This window comes from Aptenodytes patagonicus, chromosome 13, assembly GCF_965638725.1.
Source record: "Aptenodytes patagonicus chromosome 13, bAptPat1.pri.cur, whole genome shotgun sequence".
Lineage (NCBI taxonomy): Eukaryota > Metazoa > Chordata > Aves > Sphenisciformes > Spheniscidae > Aptenodytes > Aptenodytes patagonicus.
This window is the reverse complement of record NC_134961.1, coordinates 6,691,056-6,709,297: the sequence shown is the minus strand read 5'-3', so window position 1 is coordinate 6,709,297 and position 18,242 is coordinate 6,691,056. Positions and strand designations below refer to the sequence as shown.

At 49.5% G+C, this 18,242-nt stretch overlaps 1 protein-coding gene across 1 annotated transcript in view; it reads right to left on the bottom strand.

Moving 5' to 3' along the window:
• Positions 1–13,127, bottom strand: part of CACNA1H (calcium voltage-gated channel subunit alpha1 H) — a 129,361-nt gene extending 116,234 nt beyond the window's left edge. Inside the window, exons 1-3 of the mRNA XM_076351409.1 lie at positions 13,021–13,127; positions 9,182–9,315; positions 4,327–4,424 (exon numbers count right to left, since the gene is read on the bottom strand). Coding sequence (XP_076207524.1) covers positions 4,327–4,424; positions 9,182–9,315; positions 13,021–13,113 — 325 coding nt within the window. The 5' untranslated portion in view covers positions 13,114–13,127. The remainder of the gene's footprint in view (positions 1–4,326; positions 4,425–9,181; positions 9,316–13,020) is intronic.
• Between the last annotated feature and the right edge of the window lie 5,115 nt (positions 13,128–18,242).

Genomic DNA, 18,242 nt, shown 5'->3' with positions numbered 1-18,242 from the left:
CCAGCGTCGCTGCCCAGGGCAGACTGGGCAAGGAGGCAGGGACGGGGCTGGCACCTGGGGGCTGCCCTGTCTCACACATCAGGGCACCTTCAAACTCAAGGATGAAACAGGAATAAAAAGGGAATAAGGACTTGCAGCTCAGCAGTTCAATACAGGTTAAATCAACCTCTGAGACACCAACCAGCCATCATTTCAACGGCTGATAATTGATGAGAGGAGAACTAATGAAAAGAGGAAGAGAAAAAGGCAAATGTTAAATTATAGAAAAGAATAAAACCAGAAACCAAGCCTCGGGAGCCCGGCGCTCAGCAGAGAGCAGGGCTCAAGTTTATGACATGGTGGAAATCAATGTGGCTGCTGGGTAAGGTGACACTGCCGCCTTCAGAGGCATTTTATCCCACTAAAATGCTGCTCTGCAAACCTTTTCCTGCCTGCCTGTGTGGAGCTTTTCCTCCCTCAATTTCCCCTAGCAAGATGCTGCTCTCCATTAGTCATCCCATTTGAACAGAGAGTGGCATTTACACTGACGCAGTCTCTCGTCCCCCACCAATTTCCACGTTGGCTTCTTCCCTCAGCCAGCTCCCAAGTCACGCCTGATGCCTCTCCTGCTAATTCAATGACGATGCTGGGCTGCAGCCTGGCATCTGTAGACCCCAGGGATGAGTGTTGGGAGGAGCAGAATCTCCAGGAGAGCAGCGCCTGCCCAACCGGGCACCTCCCAGGCCACGGCAGGCAGCACTAGCAGGAGCTGGAGCCCCGTCACACCGCTTTACCCGCCTCCTCGTGTCGCTCTGCCAGCGGAAATGCAACCCAGCCAAGCAGGGCCGGAGCCGACATTACCTTGTCAGCACAGCATGAGTGGATAAACCACCCCGGCCAAAAATTCTGCGCTAATAAATAATTAGGTGTGAGTAATAACCTCTGCATCCCAGGGCAAGAGCCTTTCATGGTCTCCATGCCCAGCTGCGTCTTGGCTCCGGAGTGGCTCCCCGCTGCTGGCGCCGGTAGCGGATGCCTCTCCAGAGGAGCTGAGATCCTGGCGCCCAGCCCCATGCCAGCCCCGCCAGCTGCCCTCCAAACCCTGTCCCCGTGCCGCCCTGGTGCCAGTGCCACCCCACGGGGAAGGGACACGGCGCTGGCAGCCAGGCTGCATCGGTGAATGTCACAGGCGGTGTGGGATGCCGGCCAGTGTCCCTGCCATCCCCTGCAACCGCAATGCTGGTGCCAGCTGCGGGGACAGCACCGGCCTCCGCTCCATGCGCAGAGGGAAACCCAGAGCTGGAGGCAAATGGGGGTTTGATTTTTGTAACGCTTGTTTCCCAACGCGTGGTGTCATCGTAAGCCCCCCAGGAGCACATCCCACAGCACTGCCCTTCAGCCCTTCCTTGCAAATCTATCTTTGGAAAAGCAGAAAAGACTCACTTAATTCCCACTGGAAAGACGATGCCGGGCTTTTCTTCTCTGCCCCCCCCCATCCTCACTCCTTTTTTCCAAAAATGGTTAAAATTTATCTCCCTGTGCCAGACAACTTTTTTCTGCTCAGCTACTTTTGGTATTTTGGGTTGTTTAGTGGCACCATTCTCGAGATTGAATCCATCTGTTCGCTATCCGCTAAGGGTGCTCTGGGCTCTCAGCAGAATGTCAAGTGTGCCATGGGAAAAGAGCACAAGCATCGGTTAGGCTGAAACGAGGATCAGGATTTCTTTTCGTTCCCATTCTGTGTGATGCCTGGTTTAAACCACATAGTAGAAAAATAAAAATAAAGCAGTGAAACAGATTTGAAAAAACAGTGACCACTACTAAAAAAATCCCCTAACTACAGCCCCTGCCAAACACATAAATTGCAGGAATTATATTTTTCCAGTCATTTTAAAGGAATAATTTCTAATAGAGATGATGTTTTTATTGGCCGGGGTTCTCCTTTCTTTTCTTAACAAATAAAATAAAAATGACATAATCTTGCAGGTGAATTTATTGTGCCTGGAAGCAACGAGCTAACAGCACTGGCTGGAACCCAGGAAAGTGCCCAGGCATCACAGGGATAAATAGCCAGGCTATTTCTCATGGGTCCCTGCTTCCCCTGTGCCTGCAACTGAACGCCAGGCTCGTCTCTTCTGACCTAGCCGTAACTCATATCTGCTCGACATCCTTTTGCGACTGCCACTGAGCCGAAAACCCCGCTCCTGCCAGTGGTGCGGTGGCCGGGGGAGCGTCGCTGTCCCAGCACGGGGGACGGCACGGATGGGGCTGAGCGGGACCTGCTGCCGCACTGCTGGCTGGGATGCAGTGCACATCTGAGGTAATCCCCCGGCTAAGCTGTAGCATTCCCATGGATGAAAGACTAGAAATGTAACTCTGTGATTACTGGAAACTGCAAAAATACAACAAAATAGAGGGTTGTTGCTATCCATTCTTCGCAGACCCTGGATTATATCAGTCTGAAACAGTAAAAGTACCGATGTTAGAAGTGGATGGACTTAGTATCTCATAAACAAGTAAAATCTGTGATTATCTGCCCTCCAGGAACTGAGATATTTCTAAGAATACTAATCCTGCCCTGGCACTTGTTCAAGACACTGGTAGTGTTGCAAGACCAGCCTAGCTGCTCGTCAAGCTGGGCAACTCAACTCCAAACATGGATTGAGCTCTTTGGATTTAATCTCACATACTATTAACAAAAAATTGAATATTTTCTATCGCCTGTCTTTGAAAAAAAAATCAAAAAACCAAAGTGGCAAGTGTAGCCAAAGACAGCCTAAAAGGCTTACTTCAAAGCTTCAATATCAGTCTCCTAAGGAAGAACAACACAAGGTGGAGCCAGATCAAAATTTCACCTGGGCTCAGAGGCATTTGGATCCCTGGGCCTCGGTTTAATAGGCATGTAAATCCTCAAATTCCCCCGGCTTCTGCTCTCAGCCCAGCTGAATCCCGGCTTGAGACTCCCACTATTTCAAGGGAGAGCTACGAAGGGCTTCGTAGATTTAAATAACTTCAGAGCGAGCCTGATCCTCGCCCCAGCCTGAAACCTCGGCGGGGCTCTGAACCGAGCACGTGCCAGCGTCCCTCCACTCCTCCCCGTCCCAGTGAGGCCATGGAGCCACCGCGCTCCAAACCCCGGAGGAAAACGTTGTGTTGTGCTTTCGGGCTGCTCCAAAACCCTGGTAATAAAACCTCATTAGGAAAACAAAGCTCTGGAGGGTTTCATGGTCCCTTTTAGCCTCTCGTTTCTTTTTGTCTTGTTTTTAACTTCTAATGATGTCACTGTCAAATTTACAGATTTTTTTTTTTTTTTTTTTAAGAAAAATCCTGAAGAATTTGAGCTCAGAGAGAAACTTCAAAGACTCCTGTGCGTAAACATCCATCTGTTCCCTTGCATGTTCATCTGAGGTACTGGAACTGAAACCCTTCTGGGGGAGTTTGTTTTGCTGTCCCTAGATGTGCCGACATGACGGACGATTAATCTAGGCAGGATGTTCAGCGAGGACCGGCGGGGCTGTGTCATTCAAATGTGCTTTTAAAAAGAATGGGAAATGTACTTTTTTTGCAAGGAACCTCTATGATTTCCATACAATGCTGTTGCATTTTGAATTGAGTGGATTTTGGTTAAAAAATTATGAAAGCGCTATGAAATTAGTACCTTGCAAAGGGCTGCTCAGCAGACGGCTGATTCCGGCAGGAAATTATTTCAACTTGTTGGTTCGTCTTTCGAATTGGATTTAGAAGACAAGCAGCTGAAGCCACTTGAAAATGGATTTAGGGGCCACTTGAACTTTCTATCGTGGATGAACCCAATTTTGTTCTACATGACAGCAAACCCTCTGTGGTATTTTACCGGCAATGGAGGCTGCTGAGCTTCTAATCCTGAACACAAAGAAATGGAAAGACCTTAAATAGCTGAGAGGGGAAAATGGACCCATCCAGGGCAAGAAGATCCTTCTCAGAACTGACCTTTCCCCTTTCTTTATAGGAACTTTGTTATTTACTTTGCACTAGGAGCAGAGAGTTACTTGCCTCAGACAGTTCACAAAAACACTGGAAAACAGCCACGAAAATTTGGCCCCCCCAGGTATAAAATCTACTCCCTTGCCCTTCACTAACACTGATAGTCACAGTAAATGATCTCTAACTTGCCATTAAAAATTAAAATAAATGAACTTGCTCTCAGCAGAAGGAGAGTAGACTACCACTGCAAGGCTCAGCACGCAGAAAGCCAGCTGGGGTGGCTTTAACCCCCTGGTTTTCCCAGGGGGGTGAACCAGGCAGAGCCTGAGCTGCAGCCGGCCAGCCCGGCAGCGTGGCTGTGGTGCGGACGAAGGTGTTACTTACTTGGGACCCTGTTAATGGCTCGTAGCGGCCGAAGTACCCGGACGGTGCGGATCGCAGACAAGCTCACGTTGTGTCCGTCCAGAGAATACTCCATCATGCTGTGGGGGAAAGAGGAAAGGCATCAGGACATGGGATGCTCAGTCTCTGGGCATGAGGGTGCTGGGGCTGCCCGCGGTTGGGGCTGTCACTGCCTGTGCGCTCTGGGAGCCATAGCCCAAGCTTGCAGAACCACCTGCTCTGTGTTTGCAGCTCATAATGTGCATCATGCCGGCAATGGGGGATATAAGGGATATTTCAGCCTCTAAGAGACTAAAAATACCCACACGAGCAGCGATGGTGCAGGGGTCGGCAGGCAGACGTGCTCCTGGGCTAACGGGCTGCAGGCACAGGTAACACATCAGAAAGCAGGACTTGGCACGACAAGGAGCTGCGAAGTCAGGCCACAGAAATCGGGGTAGAGGGGGAGCCCCCAACTATCTGCTCAGCTCCCGCAGCCGTGCTGCTCTCCCTTTCCATTAGCTTATCATGCTCCGGCCGGCGGCGCATCCGCAGCCTTCCTGGGGAGATTACTGCACAACTCCATGCAGCTCAAAGTCAATAAGATGTTTCTGATATTATACCCCCTACTAGCACCCCAGCGTATTTTCACGCCAGCTTATCTCTCCCCCTATGACAAAAATGTGAATAACCAAGCCGACAAATGATGTTAAAGTAGTTTCGTTTCCATTTTATTATTAAGAATAGGGAACATCTTCTTTTTCATGCTCCGTCTCCATTTCACATAAACATTTCTCTCCCAGGCTGGGAAGGATGTTAAGTCAAGTCAGTTTTCTTGCTCTTTTATAGCAATGAGTGGCAAATGTGTGTAGTGTTGTTTTTTTAATAGAGTTATGGCTAGTTAGCATGGCTGTAATTACAATTTATGAGTTTGACTACAGGGAAGCACTTGTAAATATGTCACAAGTCTCTCACCACGCCTGTTCAAATAACATAACAGCATCAAAAGCAACCCTGCGAGTGAGCTGTTGGATCCCACGGAGAAAGAGCTTTTGTTTTGGTTTTTTAAATAAACAAACAGATATGGAAGGAGGAAGGCAAATACAAGCTGAACTGCTGCAACCAGGCACTTAAGCTTTAGTGGAAAAAGATTTTCAATTGAAGCATCCTGCAGCCAGGATGGACCAAGATCGTTACGTGCCATCATGAAGCAACAGCCAAATGGACTGAAGCAACAGCTGAATGGATTTCAGGCAACAGCAGAGGGAGGTTTGGTTTCGGGCCAGCCTCGCTCAGGCGCATCGCTGCCCGTGTGCCCGTGCTCTGCTCTACCGGAGCCTTGCACTTCGTATTTGATGCCTTGGCCTGCTCTACAAAGTTTAATTGGGAATATCTGGATGTTCTGATGTTTGCTTCTCTTTTGTCTTTGTCCTGAAGCTGTTTGGTGTAACCCCGCAATATCACTGGCATTGCACTGAGGTGACTTTGGCCCATTAGCCTTAATTTGCCATGTAGAGGCCCTGGTGATTTTGAGCTGGTTTTAGTGATAACCTTCCAGAGATTTTTTTTTTTCCCCTAAAGTAGTTAGTGAGTCTTTATAAATCAAAACCACCTTAAAGCTTGTACGTAGGATCTGAGCCGAACATGATGAATAGCTCTAAAACTCAGCACGGCACGAAAACAGGTTTTAAATCTAACGTGTTCATTAAGCAGCCGGAGCAGAGCAGTGGGAAGCAGCGCGGAGCTGCATGAAGGACCACACAGTGGGAAAGCCATCGGAAATGCCCGTTCACACCTGCATTGAGGGGCCTGGAGCCAGCACCAGGTGCCTGCTCTAAACAGACCTTGCAGGAATAGACAAAGCATTGTTTAAAGTCCCTGAAGTGAACAGCGCTGAAGCCTGAATCTGTTCGCTGGCGTGGTCCCAATACAGCACACTCACAATTTATCAGGTGGCTGAGTAAGTGGATTTTAGTGTAACTGATACAGTTTTTGAACTACTAATAGCATGTAAAAGGAGTATGAAATGCTCCAGTGGGAGCTGGTTTTGTACCCCGGAGAGCACATGCAACTATTAGCGTGTTAAACGGCCAACTCCTGGGGCCTCATTTTTACTTGGCCCTTGGAGTTTCAACGGGGCTGATAAAAGATGAATAATCCAGGATTTGGCCTAGGAAACAGACTTTCTGACCCTGATACTTTGAACTTCCGTGATACTCCATTTAGGATTTGAAAGTAAGTCTCAGGGCGATCTACATCGCCCACTGAAGCCAACCTGAAACACTTGATGGATTCCAGATTGGACCTTCTACAAGCAGTGAAAACGTTTGAAACCTTAATGAAAAAGTCAAAGGTTTCTTTGCCAAGGCCAAGCTTGGGGTCCTGTTCTCATATCACATTTGTAAACCAAGAATACCCTGGCGATGCCCGACAGAAACCTGCTGGAGCTGGAAATTTTGGGTATGCAGGGACTGGAGATCTGAGTGGACTGGCACTTGGTAGGCGATTCCCTACAGCCTCTGGGTACTGAAAAAAAGGAAGCACAAGCCTTTGTGATGTCTTCTACCATGAACAGTTTCCAGTCCCTCAACTGTCAAGTTAAAGATGTCCAAAGCACATCATATGAGCCTACAATGTCTCCAGGGACTGGATGCACAAGAAACCTCTCTGGTTTCAGCTCTTGCAGACACATTTTAGATGCTCGGGAAATGCTTTCAACTTGGCTGCTGGACAGACTGAAAGGTTGTAAGCTCCATTCGGTCTGAAATTTTCCAGGGTACGTTTCTCAGGCGAGCAAAACATGAAAGGGCTTTCAGTGCTGGAACAAACTTCAGACACAATCTGTTGCTAGAGGCAGAAGATACATTTATTTTGTAGTTTCCCTGCTTACCCTCCGCTCTCTTTGGTATACTTGCTAGTAAGCCAAATCAGCTTATTTGAGGAGACCGAATGGGATAAACAAAGCAGGCAGCACTGCCTATCACTTGTTTCCCTTCTTATCAGAAAAAGCCTCATAATAACTTCATCACATCCATCCGCTTGCTGGAAAAAGCAACTCTTGTTATTCCAGTAGCGTGCTCCCTGCTAAAACCACGTCCAGTTTTAGGAGCAGACACTGGATCAAACGGTGATGGTGGGAGAGGTGAAGAACCCCAGCCCATCGCACAGCTTCTCCTTGCCCTCCACCAGCGTTAGTGGCCAGCCCAGCTCCCAGACCAGCCTCTCTTCTGCGAGATGGGAAATAATGTCACAGGTATGGCTCGAATACACCAAAATCATCTGGAGATGGCCCAGGATCGGCCAGAGAAGGGGCTGCTCCTCTTCTCATCTTCAGCCTGAGTAATACCAAGACTGGCAGCAGGGCTTCCCGTCGGGGTCTCCTGGTGCTTCTGTTTTCATTCTTCTCAAACATATGCCAGCCACGGAGGGTGGGGAAATGCCCCGGAAAACTACCAAATTGACTCACCAGCCACCTTCCCCCTCATCCCAGGTTCTAAGTGAACAAAGATCCTGGTGCCAAACCTGACTCTGAGGTACGAGCAGAGGGCTCAGCCTTTCTGCCTGCATGTACAATTTTATTCTCCCGCTTCGCTGGGATGATCTGTTCGATGATGTGGGGAACCTCTGCTCGCCCATCAGGAGAGCTCATCCTGCAGGTTCAGCGTGGGGAAACGCCGTCGGCACGTTGGTTATGGATGGCAGGTTTCTGATCCCAGGTTCCCCCTGCAACCACAGCCTTGCCCTTCCCCTGCTACTTCTGGCTTAAAAGCTGTACCAGCTTTGGAAAGAAAAAATAATTAACTGTTTCTTTTGTTGTCCCTGCTGTTCTTTCATGGGCTGTAACTGCACACGGGTTCAAAGGAAGCTCTGTGCAGGAGAGCTCATGTTTTATTCAAACCAGTAAGGCCATTCCTAATTGTATTCCAGACAAATAACATGGAGCAAAACAAAACTCCATTAGCGCAGTGAAGATTGTACATCACTAATGTAAGGGTAAAAATGCCCCAACATATTACAGGAATGTTCTAATTAACCCCAGGTTGGTCATTATAAACCCAGGAATTCAGAAGTAAGGCAGAGCTCTGTAATTAAAGCAGTCTATCCCTTTCTGGGGTATAGTAAGCAGATAAGAGAGCCTGGAGTTTCTAAAATCCATTTATTTATAGAAAAAAGTTTTACACTTGCCAAGCTTTTAGTCCACTCGGTTTTTCCCTATGGGTGCGAGGGAACCAGTGTCAAAAGCACCCAGATCTTCCTTATAGCTGTTTATTAACACATCCTGCACAAATAAGCAGCTGTGGAGACGGTATTAAAATGTAAACCAAGAGAAGTTTACAGGAGGCATTTGCATACACTTGTAATTTGGGTCAACTTCTGGCCAGCTTCTTCCACTGGGATTTCAGCCTTCTGAACCAGATTTTTGGGCTAGATTCTCCTTGTTTGGCCAATTTCTGCCTCTCTGCCTCACTCTAATGGTGTCACATAGCAGGAGCAGGGCTGAGCTGCTGTGTGCTTTTTCCACCCGTTCTAGAGACAGCAGTCTTAACTGTGAGCACTGGGACATACTGGCCATCGCAAGGACTACATCAGCGTGCACTTGATTTGACAGAGGTGACACTGGCGAAAGGATTGCTACTGAAAACCCCACGGCTTTTGCCCTGACATTCATACCCCACCCCACAATCTGGCGTGGTTGCCAGAGGTGAAACCAAATGAGACTTACGAGACTTTGCCTTGGCTTGAGCCTGGCAGCTTTCAGAAGACGTTATGAAAACCAGCCAGGACAACCTACAGATTTGGCTCTCTGGGGTTTTCTTGCTTTTACCGCGAAGAGCAAATTTGAGGTTTTGTTACTGACCCCGCCATCACGATGAAGAAGTCCAGGCGATTCCACGTATCTCCAAGGTAACACTTCTGCCCGAAGATCCCCAGAGCCACCATCTTGATGACCATCTCCACCGCAAAGAAAGCGAAAATGAAGTCGTCAAATGCCTGGAGACCAGTAAAAGATTATTACAGTCAGTTCTGCTGCGCTTTCTTATCAGGGAGAGGGAAAGCAGAGACACGAGCACTCCCACCGCAGAGGCACTCTGTATACCCTGGCAGACACTGCAAGGCAAAAGCACCGGTACCAAAGTGCCACCTACCGAACTCAGAAATAAAACCTGCAATACCTGATGGGTGATGGCAACCCCTGAGCACAGCTCCTGGGTCAGCCCACTGCCTGGGAAGCATTAGCAGCTTCTATTAATCTACTGACAAAGATACAAGGACATCGCTGTTGTAGAGGCTGGATACGTTTCTTGGCACTTAAAGCCTATGCATTCAACAGCAGTTTGTGGTTGGGTGCAGGAGGTCTCAGCAACGTGCAGTGGAAGCTGCATTTCCAGGCTGGGCAGCTCATACCTCCTAGAAAGAGTTTGTCCCATCTAACACAGGGGGATGTGCTTCACCTCTGATGCCTTCATGGACTCAGAGGATGAAAAGCTGGACATGAGCCAGCAATGTGCGCTCGCAGCCCAGAAAGCCAACCGTATCCTGGGCTGCATCAAAAGCAGCATGGCCAGCAGGTCGAGGGAGGGGATTCTGCCCCTCTACTCTGCTCTGGTGAGACCCCACCTGCAGCACTGCGTCCAGCTCTGGGGTCCTCAGCATAAGAAAGACACGGACCTGTTGGAGCGGGTCCAGAGGTGGGCCACGAAAATGATCAGGGGGATGGAACACCTCTGCTATGGAGAAAGGCTGAGAGAGTTGGGGCTGCTCAGCCTAGAGAAGAGAAGGCTCCGGGGAGACCTTACTGCAGCCTGTCAGTACTTAAAGGGGGCTTATAAAAAAGATGGCGGCAGACTTTTTAGCAGGGCCTGTTGTGACAGGACAAGGGGGAATGGCTTTAAACTAAGGGGGGGTAGATTTAGACTAGATATAAGGAAGAAATGTTTTACGCTGAGGGTGGTGAAACACTGGCCCAGGTTGCCCAGAGAGGTGGTGGATGCCCCATCCCTGGAAACATTCCAGCTCAGGCTGGATGGGGCTCTGAGCAACCTGCTCTAGTTGAAGATGTCCCTGCCCACGGCAGGGGGGTTGGACTAGATGACCTTTAGAGGTCCCTTCCAACCCAAACTATTCTATGATTCTGTGACTCCTGAAGGGACCAGGTTCCTACTCACAGACCCAGACACAGCTGGCAGTGAACGTGCACACGAAGCAGAGGCTGAAGCAGTAACTGTAAGGGCAGTCCTGCCGCACGTGAGGAATGACTGGAGCGGTTCCTCGTGGTGCAGAGGCTCAGGCCGTCCCGCTGGCAAGCTTGTGTGCCCAAGCACAGGAGCCACTTGACAAAGGTCAAAATTTTGGGTTTTAGATTACCGTGAAAACAAGAAGAGAAAATAAAGATGTGCAAATTAATCCAGTGCTGCCCTATAGAACATGCCTCAGCCTTTACTTAAAGAATGACTCCTGCTGGGTAGTGGGGACTTGGACAGCTGTGATTTCTCCAGCCTTCCTGGAGACGACATGTACATGCATGAAATGGACTCTGTTGTAAATACTCTTCTACATGTTGCCTGTAAACTTGAACATCAGGAGATACAGATTGCTTTTATATCACATGCAGAGGCTTTGTTGTTTTGAATAAGACTTGATAAAGCACAGGAACTTCTCGATCTACAGACATGACTGCTGCTGTCCAAACCACTCTCTTAATGACCATACTGTTTGGTGGTGTGTCTCTGGCACTTTCAATTTGAGGCCTGAGTGGATTAACAGTAAAATTAAGAGAGCATCCACATGGCAGCCAAGTTCCCACTGCGCATCCATGTACCTCTGCGTGGCTGCGTGTGAGCACCATCTTTTCTGGCTGTTGGCTTTATCAACCAACCTTTCCCTCGATAAACTACACTGAAGTTTTGCTCCATTATTTCAGCTCATTTAATAACTGGCATCCGAACGCCTCCATAAAGGAGTTCAGGCTTTTCTACCTCATGTTCTGGCCTCCGTTCCCCGCTGCAAGCTGTGACAGGGTGAGGGATAACGACGGCTTTACTTGCAGCCCTTTTCTGCCTTCAAACCCTTCAGGATACCACTTTGGGTTTTGCAAATATACGTTGTAATCATTAAGCCGGTATTAGAAACCAAATTCAGTGCTTGGGCTCCTCGTAGACGTATGAGTGTCTATTCTGAGGAGAACGGACCATGCAAGCCGTGTGTTTGCAACCCGACTAAATTATGAAAAAAAGGAAGCAAATAAGGAGCATTCAATATTGTCACCTCCTCGTCCAGGCAGGATTCCCTTTGTCTGCCTGGACATTTTGGCAGGGACAGGCATCCTCCAAACAAAGTCCCACGTGGGTGAATACATGCAGAAAACGGGCAGGCATGTGGAGGGTAACCTTTCAGGAGAGATCGGATACTTTCTGACGGGCTCTCCGGGGGCAGCTTAGCCCACAGCAGCCTGCCGTGTGACATTTTCTGGTGCCACCTCTGGATGCCACTTCACACAAAACCTGAGCCTGGCCCTCTGAGACGATCCCTATGCTGGATGCCTCTAGTGGCAACAGTTTCTCCAAAATTGATCTCATTCCATAACAACCCTCTAGTGGCTTCTCGATTCATCTGGTTTACTTGGCTCTGCATTTAACAGATCCTCTTTTAAGGCTGAAAGAGGGTTTGATGATAAACTCTGCTATTCCTGGCATCTGCAGGCAGTTCTGGACCGATCTTTGAATGAGGCAGGAGAGGCTGGTTGGAAGGATCCCACTGGCCTTCCTGTACGGCTGAAACGCCCAAAGGGAAGTAAAGTGACAGATCTGTGCGGGATTCAAACGAACCAAGCCCGTTACGCTACCACATGTCAGTAGTCCCTGCCTAGGTTGATGTAATGCATTAGAAACAACAAAAGTTGGTTCCAAGCCTGAGAACTGAGTTGCCGCAGGAAGCCCGGTGCCAAGGTGCAGCCCACACACCAGATGCTGCCGGGATGTGCTTCCAAAATGAATCCTGTGGGCATATGGCAGTGAGGGGATTGCCAGGACACAGCGAGGGGTGAAGTGATAAGCGTGATGCCCCACTAAGCTTGGGGTGGCCAACAAACAAGGGCCTGTGAGCTTTGTACGCGTATGCATTTCCCAAAGGTCAGTTATCCTGGCGCTTGGCAATGCTGCACTTCAGCTGGTGGGCTCCGCTGCAGAGGAGAGCAGGCACAGGCCCGTCCCATGGTTTTTTTGTTCATGAAGAAGGGAATGAAATGGCAAAGTCAGTGCCATACTGCACAGACCAGACCGCAGCAACTCAAGAAATGCTGGCAGTGACCTGGCTGGGGCGGAACCGACTGACCGCGAGCAAGAGGTTCCCTGCGGCATTGGCCATCCTGTAATTAAAAAGTGTTCAACACCTCCAGTGGGAGTTGGATGCCCAGTTTTGAGCCCCCCTACCCTTATTAATTGTGTAGAGAAGGGATCTTGCTGGGGTAAGTCCAAATCAGTCAGCCTTTGGGTCTCACCTAGGCCATGGCAGGAGGTCTCCTCAGAGGACAGACTTAGCATGCCGAAGTGCAACTTATTGGAAAAACCATCCCTATGGGAAGGGCTTTCGTGGATGGATCCTGGGGAAAAGGGACAAGATGGAGGTCCCAGCTCCCAGGACGGCCACCCCCCTGCAACCTGCACCTCCCAGGCAAGCAGGGCAGCATGGGATCCTTACCTCCAGGATGGTGCACCGCTCCGACTGGCACTCCACATCCTCACAGGGCTGGAACATGCCCAGGGTGACGCAGTTCAGGAGGATGACCAGCATGCTGACGTGCTCGAACCAGGTGAGAGGAGGGCGTTAAGGAGAGCACACGCTTCAGTGGCCATCGGGAGGGGGGAAGCTGAAGCACCACGCTATTTACACGTCAAAAAGCCTTCACTCCTCATGCAAGCACAAAAGAAAACACCACCAATCATCTTTGAAGTTTGCTAAGGTTTGAAGTTTTTGGCAACTGAGGAGAGGGCCTTAGAAAGGGCAGTCCTGTTGAGATGAAGGGACAAAGGATGCCTTTCATTTCCTACACAGCAGCAAAGTCAGAGAAGCACAACCAGGCCCATGGCTACGCTTTCCACCTCAAGTCCTCCACACCGCCATCCTCTTCTGTATTTCACGCATGCCCAGGGGCAGCTGAGAACACAACTGCCTCTGTCCTCCTCCCACGGCAACTTTCACGTCCAGATCTCAAAGGGTTTTACCAGTGAATCCCCCCACACGTCCACTAGCATTAACTCTTTCATTACCAAGCTAAAGAAAGCAAGACAAAGAAAGATGAACTAATTCAGGCGCCACCAGAAACCCGGCTTGTGCCCAGTTCCTTGCTCCAACCAGTGAGGTTGCTCTCCTTGTTTCCATCTCGAGTCACGGGAACGGGTGCTGAATGCAGGCTATCTCCTTCCTACCCAGTTTCTAAGTCTCAAGGAGCTATAGAGTCCATTTCGAGCCCTACATCATGACCGAGGATGAAGGCAAAACAAAGCCAAGCTGGTGGCACAAGCTGCTACGGCCAAGGATGGCAGCATGCTGGGATATGGGATGTAAACCAGGACCCAGGGTGCACAGCACAGGCTTCAAAAGGGAAGGAAAGGGCTCAAGGTTGGATGTCTCCAGTCACCAAAAAAAAAGACCATATCCTCTTACAGGACCCACCAGTGCTCAACTGCACTAACATTAATAGTTTCAAAGTAGTAAGTGGTGATTTGCATCAGAGCAAAATAGGCCCAAAGCTTATGATTGCTGCTGCTGGTATGACTATTAAAAATAATAAAAAAAGATTTGGGGGAACTAAACAGGAGTTTCACAAATTAAGCATGAATGAGAGAACTGTTCTTAGGAAAATAATTGGAAACATCTGTGTATGAATAAACCTTTACGCTTTCAAACACACAAGCATATGTGAGCAAGGAATCATGGAGGAAGAAGCACACAAACATTGCCTTATTTCTGATAACAACAATTCTCTTGCTCTGGAAACCTGAACAAAAATACCTACCACATTTATCCCTGCTGCTTTTAGAAGTATTTTATCTGGCATTTTAGCAGTTCAGTGTAAGATTTATCGCAGCATAAGATCAGGCAAGTGCAGGGCTGCAGTGTCAAAACTACTTTTGGACACACACTCTCATTTATCCGATTAAAAGAAAAAAGAGAAATCAGCGGGGTCCAGTCCTGCAGCTTCCCTAAAACCTGAACCCAAACCACTTCTTGTTTTAGAGAGGGCTTTAATTTGAAAATTTAGAGCTAGGAACACCTTGGACCCCATGCTGGAGACCAAACACGTCAGACTTGGAAACCCACTTGTCTGAAATGGAAACGCATGAAATAAAGTAAACAAATGAAATAAAACCCCAGGTCACCCCGTCAGCGATGCAGAAGGAGCTGGAGCAGGCGAAGGTCCTGGCCACAGCCCAGAGGACTTGTGCGTCGCTGAAATACCAACGTCGGCTGATTTTAATTTCTCCCTCCCTTCAGTGACTTCTTTCTGATTTTTGACATCTTTAGGGGCTCTTTGGATCCCCTTCCCCTTTGCCTAATTAGAAGCAGAGTGGTAATCCTGCTCCATAGAGAAAACAGCCCGCATCAGACCCAAACAAAGCCCAACCCGTGGCCACATCCTACTTACAGTATTTGCATTGCTTGTTGGGATTCATGTAGAACTCCCTGTAAACACGGCTCCTGCGCTATTCCCAGGGTGCCTACAGTTGCATTCATTTCACTTATTATACTCGGAGATTTTTTTCTTTTTCCTTTAAAGTAAAAAAATAAAAGCATGTGGATTTTGAATTGTTAAAAAAAATATTAACTGGTGCTGATGACTTAGGTCTCCTGCTTCCCCTGGAGGAGGGGAGCACACTGGCCCTGTACCTCGTTGCTCCAACCTTGCTCCTCCACCCTGCCCTGGGACACTGACCCTGGGCTCGTGCCGGCTCCAGCCCCCGCTGCTCCAGCAATGGGGAAGCGTACAACCTAGGCTCTTCCCTGCCACAGGAGCGATAAGGCTTCTGAATCCGCCATCCACCAAGGGTTGCTGGTTACGTTACTGTTCTCCATCCTGCTCTCCACTGCTTGAGCCCTTGTTTCTAGCAGAACTGATCAAGAATTAGATTTTGTTTTCCATTAGAAAACACTGATTTGTCAAAAGTGAATCATTGGTGTAGACCAGTTTTGATGGCAACATTCAATTAAGACAGACTTTTTTGCATAAAACATGGAAGAGTCTGTCCCCAGAAAGGCAGAGGCACAGCCCTTTGCTGAAGGGAGTCCTCAGGAGTACGGGAAACCCTGATGGATGCCAGGGTCTCCCACACCCCGGGCTCTTCTGGGTCGGTGCCTTTTGCTGCTCAGATCACTCTTATCATGATACAAAATCACAAACATTTCAAAAAGAAAATTTTCTGAGCAGAAAACCTGCCTGCTCTCTGGATCTGGCATCCGCCCCTGATTTTTGACTTCAGTGGAGCATCTGAAGCCTAAGGCTGAAGATGTTTGCGGGGTAAAGCCCCCGTTCTGCTGAGCTACCCTGGACCGTTGTTCAGGCGCTCTGCCCCCCATCAGATCTCTAAAAAACTTCTTTCTTTCTTTGTTCTAAATGATCTGATTGTGGTTTTTATGGTTAAATAATCACCTGCATGAGAAGAATTGTCACTGGAGTTGAAATGAGTGTCCTGATTCCTTAAAGACAGGCAGAGCCACCACTGTCCCCTGTCCATCTAACACCAAAGCTGAATTTGGTGTCTTTCAGGATGCCAGAAGAGTTGTTTTAATTTTCTAAGAGAAAAAGAAAGGCTCTCCCATAGCTCTGTAGTCACAGACGTTTAGAGGCTGTCAGCGTAATCAGCAAGGGTCAGCCACAGCCACGAGATGGAAAACGGCAACACTGCCACACTTAGAAAGAATAGAGACAGAAGAAAACTTGTGTTGTTTTTGAAGAAAAGCCTGAAAAGGGGGAAGAAAATCCACTGTAGGGAAGTGTTTTGCTTTGGCTGGAAAACAGACTGGAAGAGGGAGGAGGAAGCCCCCCTTCAGGGCTTGGATATTTCCCGGGGATGCTCCTCTCCTCCCTTGTCCCAGGACCTTTCCCAAGGGGATGGGGCTGGAGGGGTCTGAGCCGAACGATCCTGCCCCTGCTCAGTCCCTCCAGCCCACCCTCTCCTCCTGTGCCTGCGACTCCCTCAAAGGCATTAACCTCCTGCCCTATTTATTTTCACGTCAAATTAATGACAGTGAAATCCCTAATTCATAAGCGGGATTGCCCCGAGCGCTCTGCCCTAATGGGACTAATCCTCCCTCCCGCCGGTGCAGATATTCAAGGGAACTTCAGTTCACTCCCCTCTTCCTTGCTCCTGGCTCTGGAGGAGCCCCAAAAGCTGTGATTTAACCCCTGTCTGGCTGCTTTTCCAGAGGCCCCCCCAAAGCCATCCGGCCTTCAGCAGCCACGTGAAGGTGCCCCAAAGCAAACCCCCTGGGCAGCGGGAGGTGATGCTGCTTTGCAGGGTGGGGTTAGAGAGGGCATCTTTCCACAGCATCCTCCCCACGGAGCCTGGGCAATTCGAAATGCCCAGCAAGAAAAAGCCCCATTCTGATAATGATGGGAAAACACCCAGAATAGAAAAAAAGAGAGAGGAAAAGGTGAAAGAAGTCCACAGCAATCCGATGGCGGGCTCGTGCCAGCACAAATAGCAAGGATGTGGCTGGAGACAGAAGCCCCACGGCACAGAACGACCTTGTGGGTGACCCTGCAGTGTTGCCGCACACCCTGCCCGGCTCTTTTGCAACCAGGAGGTCAAGGAAGGTGAGGGATGGTAACACCAAACTCAGCCGTACGGGGCTCCTGCTCACACCCCAAGTGGCACTGGCTCTCGTGCTGCTGGAGCTGGGACAGGACCGGCTCGGGATCCTCCTGGTCCTCCGGCAGCAGTGGTGGCTGCGACCTGCTAAAACCATGACTGTGCAAAAACGGGTACTTCTGAGTTACCATGGAAACTGCTGCTCTCGAGGCCACCGAAGCACCACCCAGTTTAAAAGCAGCCAACTTCGCGACTCGGAGAGTTGAAAAGAAAAAGATGCAAAAGGGAGATCTAGAGGAACCGCTGGAGGCAAAGATAATTGCAAAGGATTTGCTTAATATTTCTTCCTCTGCCACGAATTCCAGGGTAATGACATCTCCAGCATATCTGGGCTGAGCTCAAATCCCCTGGACGCCCTTCGGGCAGGAGCTGGGGAGCAGCAGAGCCCTGCCCACCCGGGGGGGGGCTGCTCCCGGCCGCACAGCACCGCACTGCGGGATCGACACAGTCTCTTACACTAAAATCTAGCCCCGAGTTTAGAAGCGGCAAGAGGGAAACCAGGCTCTGCCCCAAAACGTTGTTGGCCCCACCTGCTGCTAGTGCAACGGCTGATGCTGATGCCCTCCTGATGCTGATGCTGATGCTCTCCAGCAGCTTTTCACACAGTTTTACTGAAATCCCCTCCAGGGAAAGACCAGTGGCTTGAGGATGAAGAGCTCTGGTTGCCAGAAGATACCTCAGCATGGGCAAGACCCGCTTTTCCCGCTGACCTCTCCCGTGCCAGTTTAGCTGGTAAGGCCTTGACTTGATTTAAAGAGAGAGATGGGAATTCAAGGGTGTGTTGAAGCTGTTGCTCAAGACGGCGCGAGTGTTTCCAGCAGTAAAACTGAACGGCAGGAGCCCAACGCAGAGAGCTGGGGTTGGGTGGCCACTCGTCAGCTCCCCGTCACCTAGCCACTGGTATCAGTGCCAGTGGACGTGTTTGAGGAGTAGGCGACCCAAAATAAAACTGGGTAGGAGCTGTGCATGTGTCCTGCCCAGAGGGAGACCTCCCGGCACCTCCTGCCTCCGTCAGCAGCCCCTGACCTCTGCCACTGGCAGCGGGGTGAG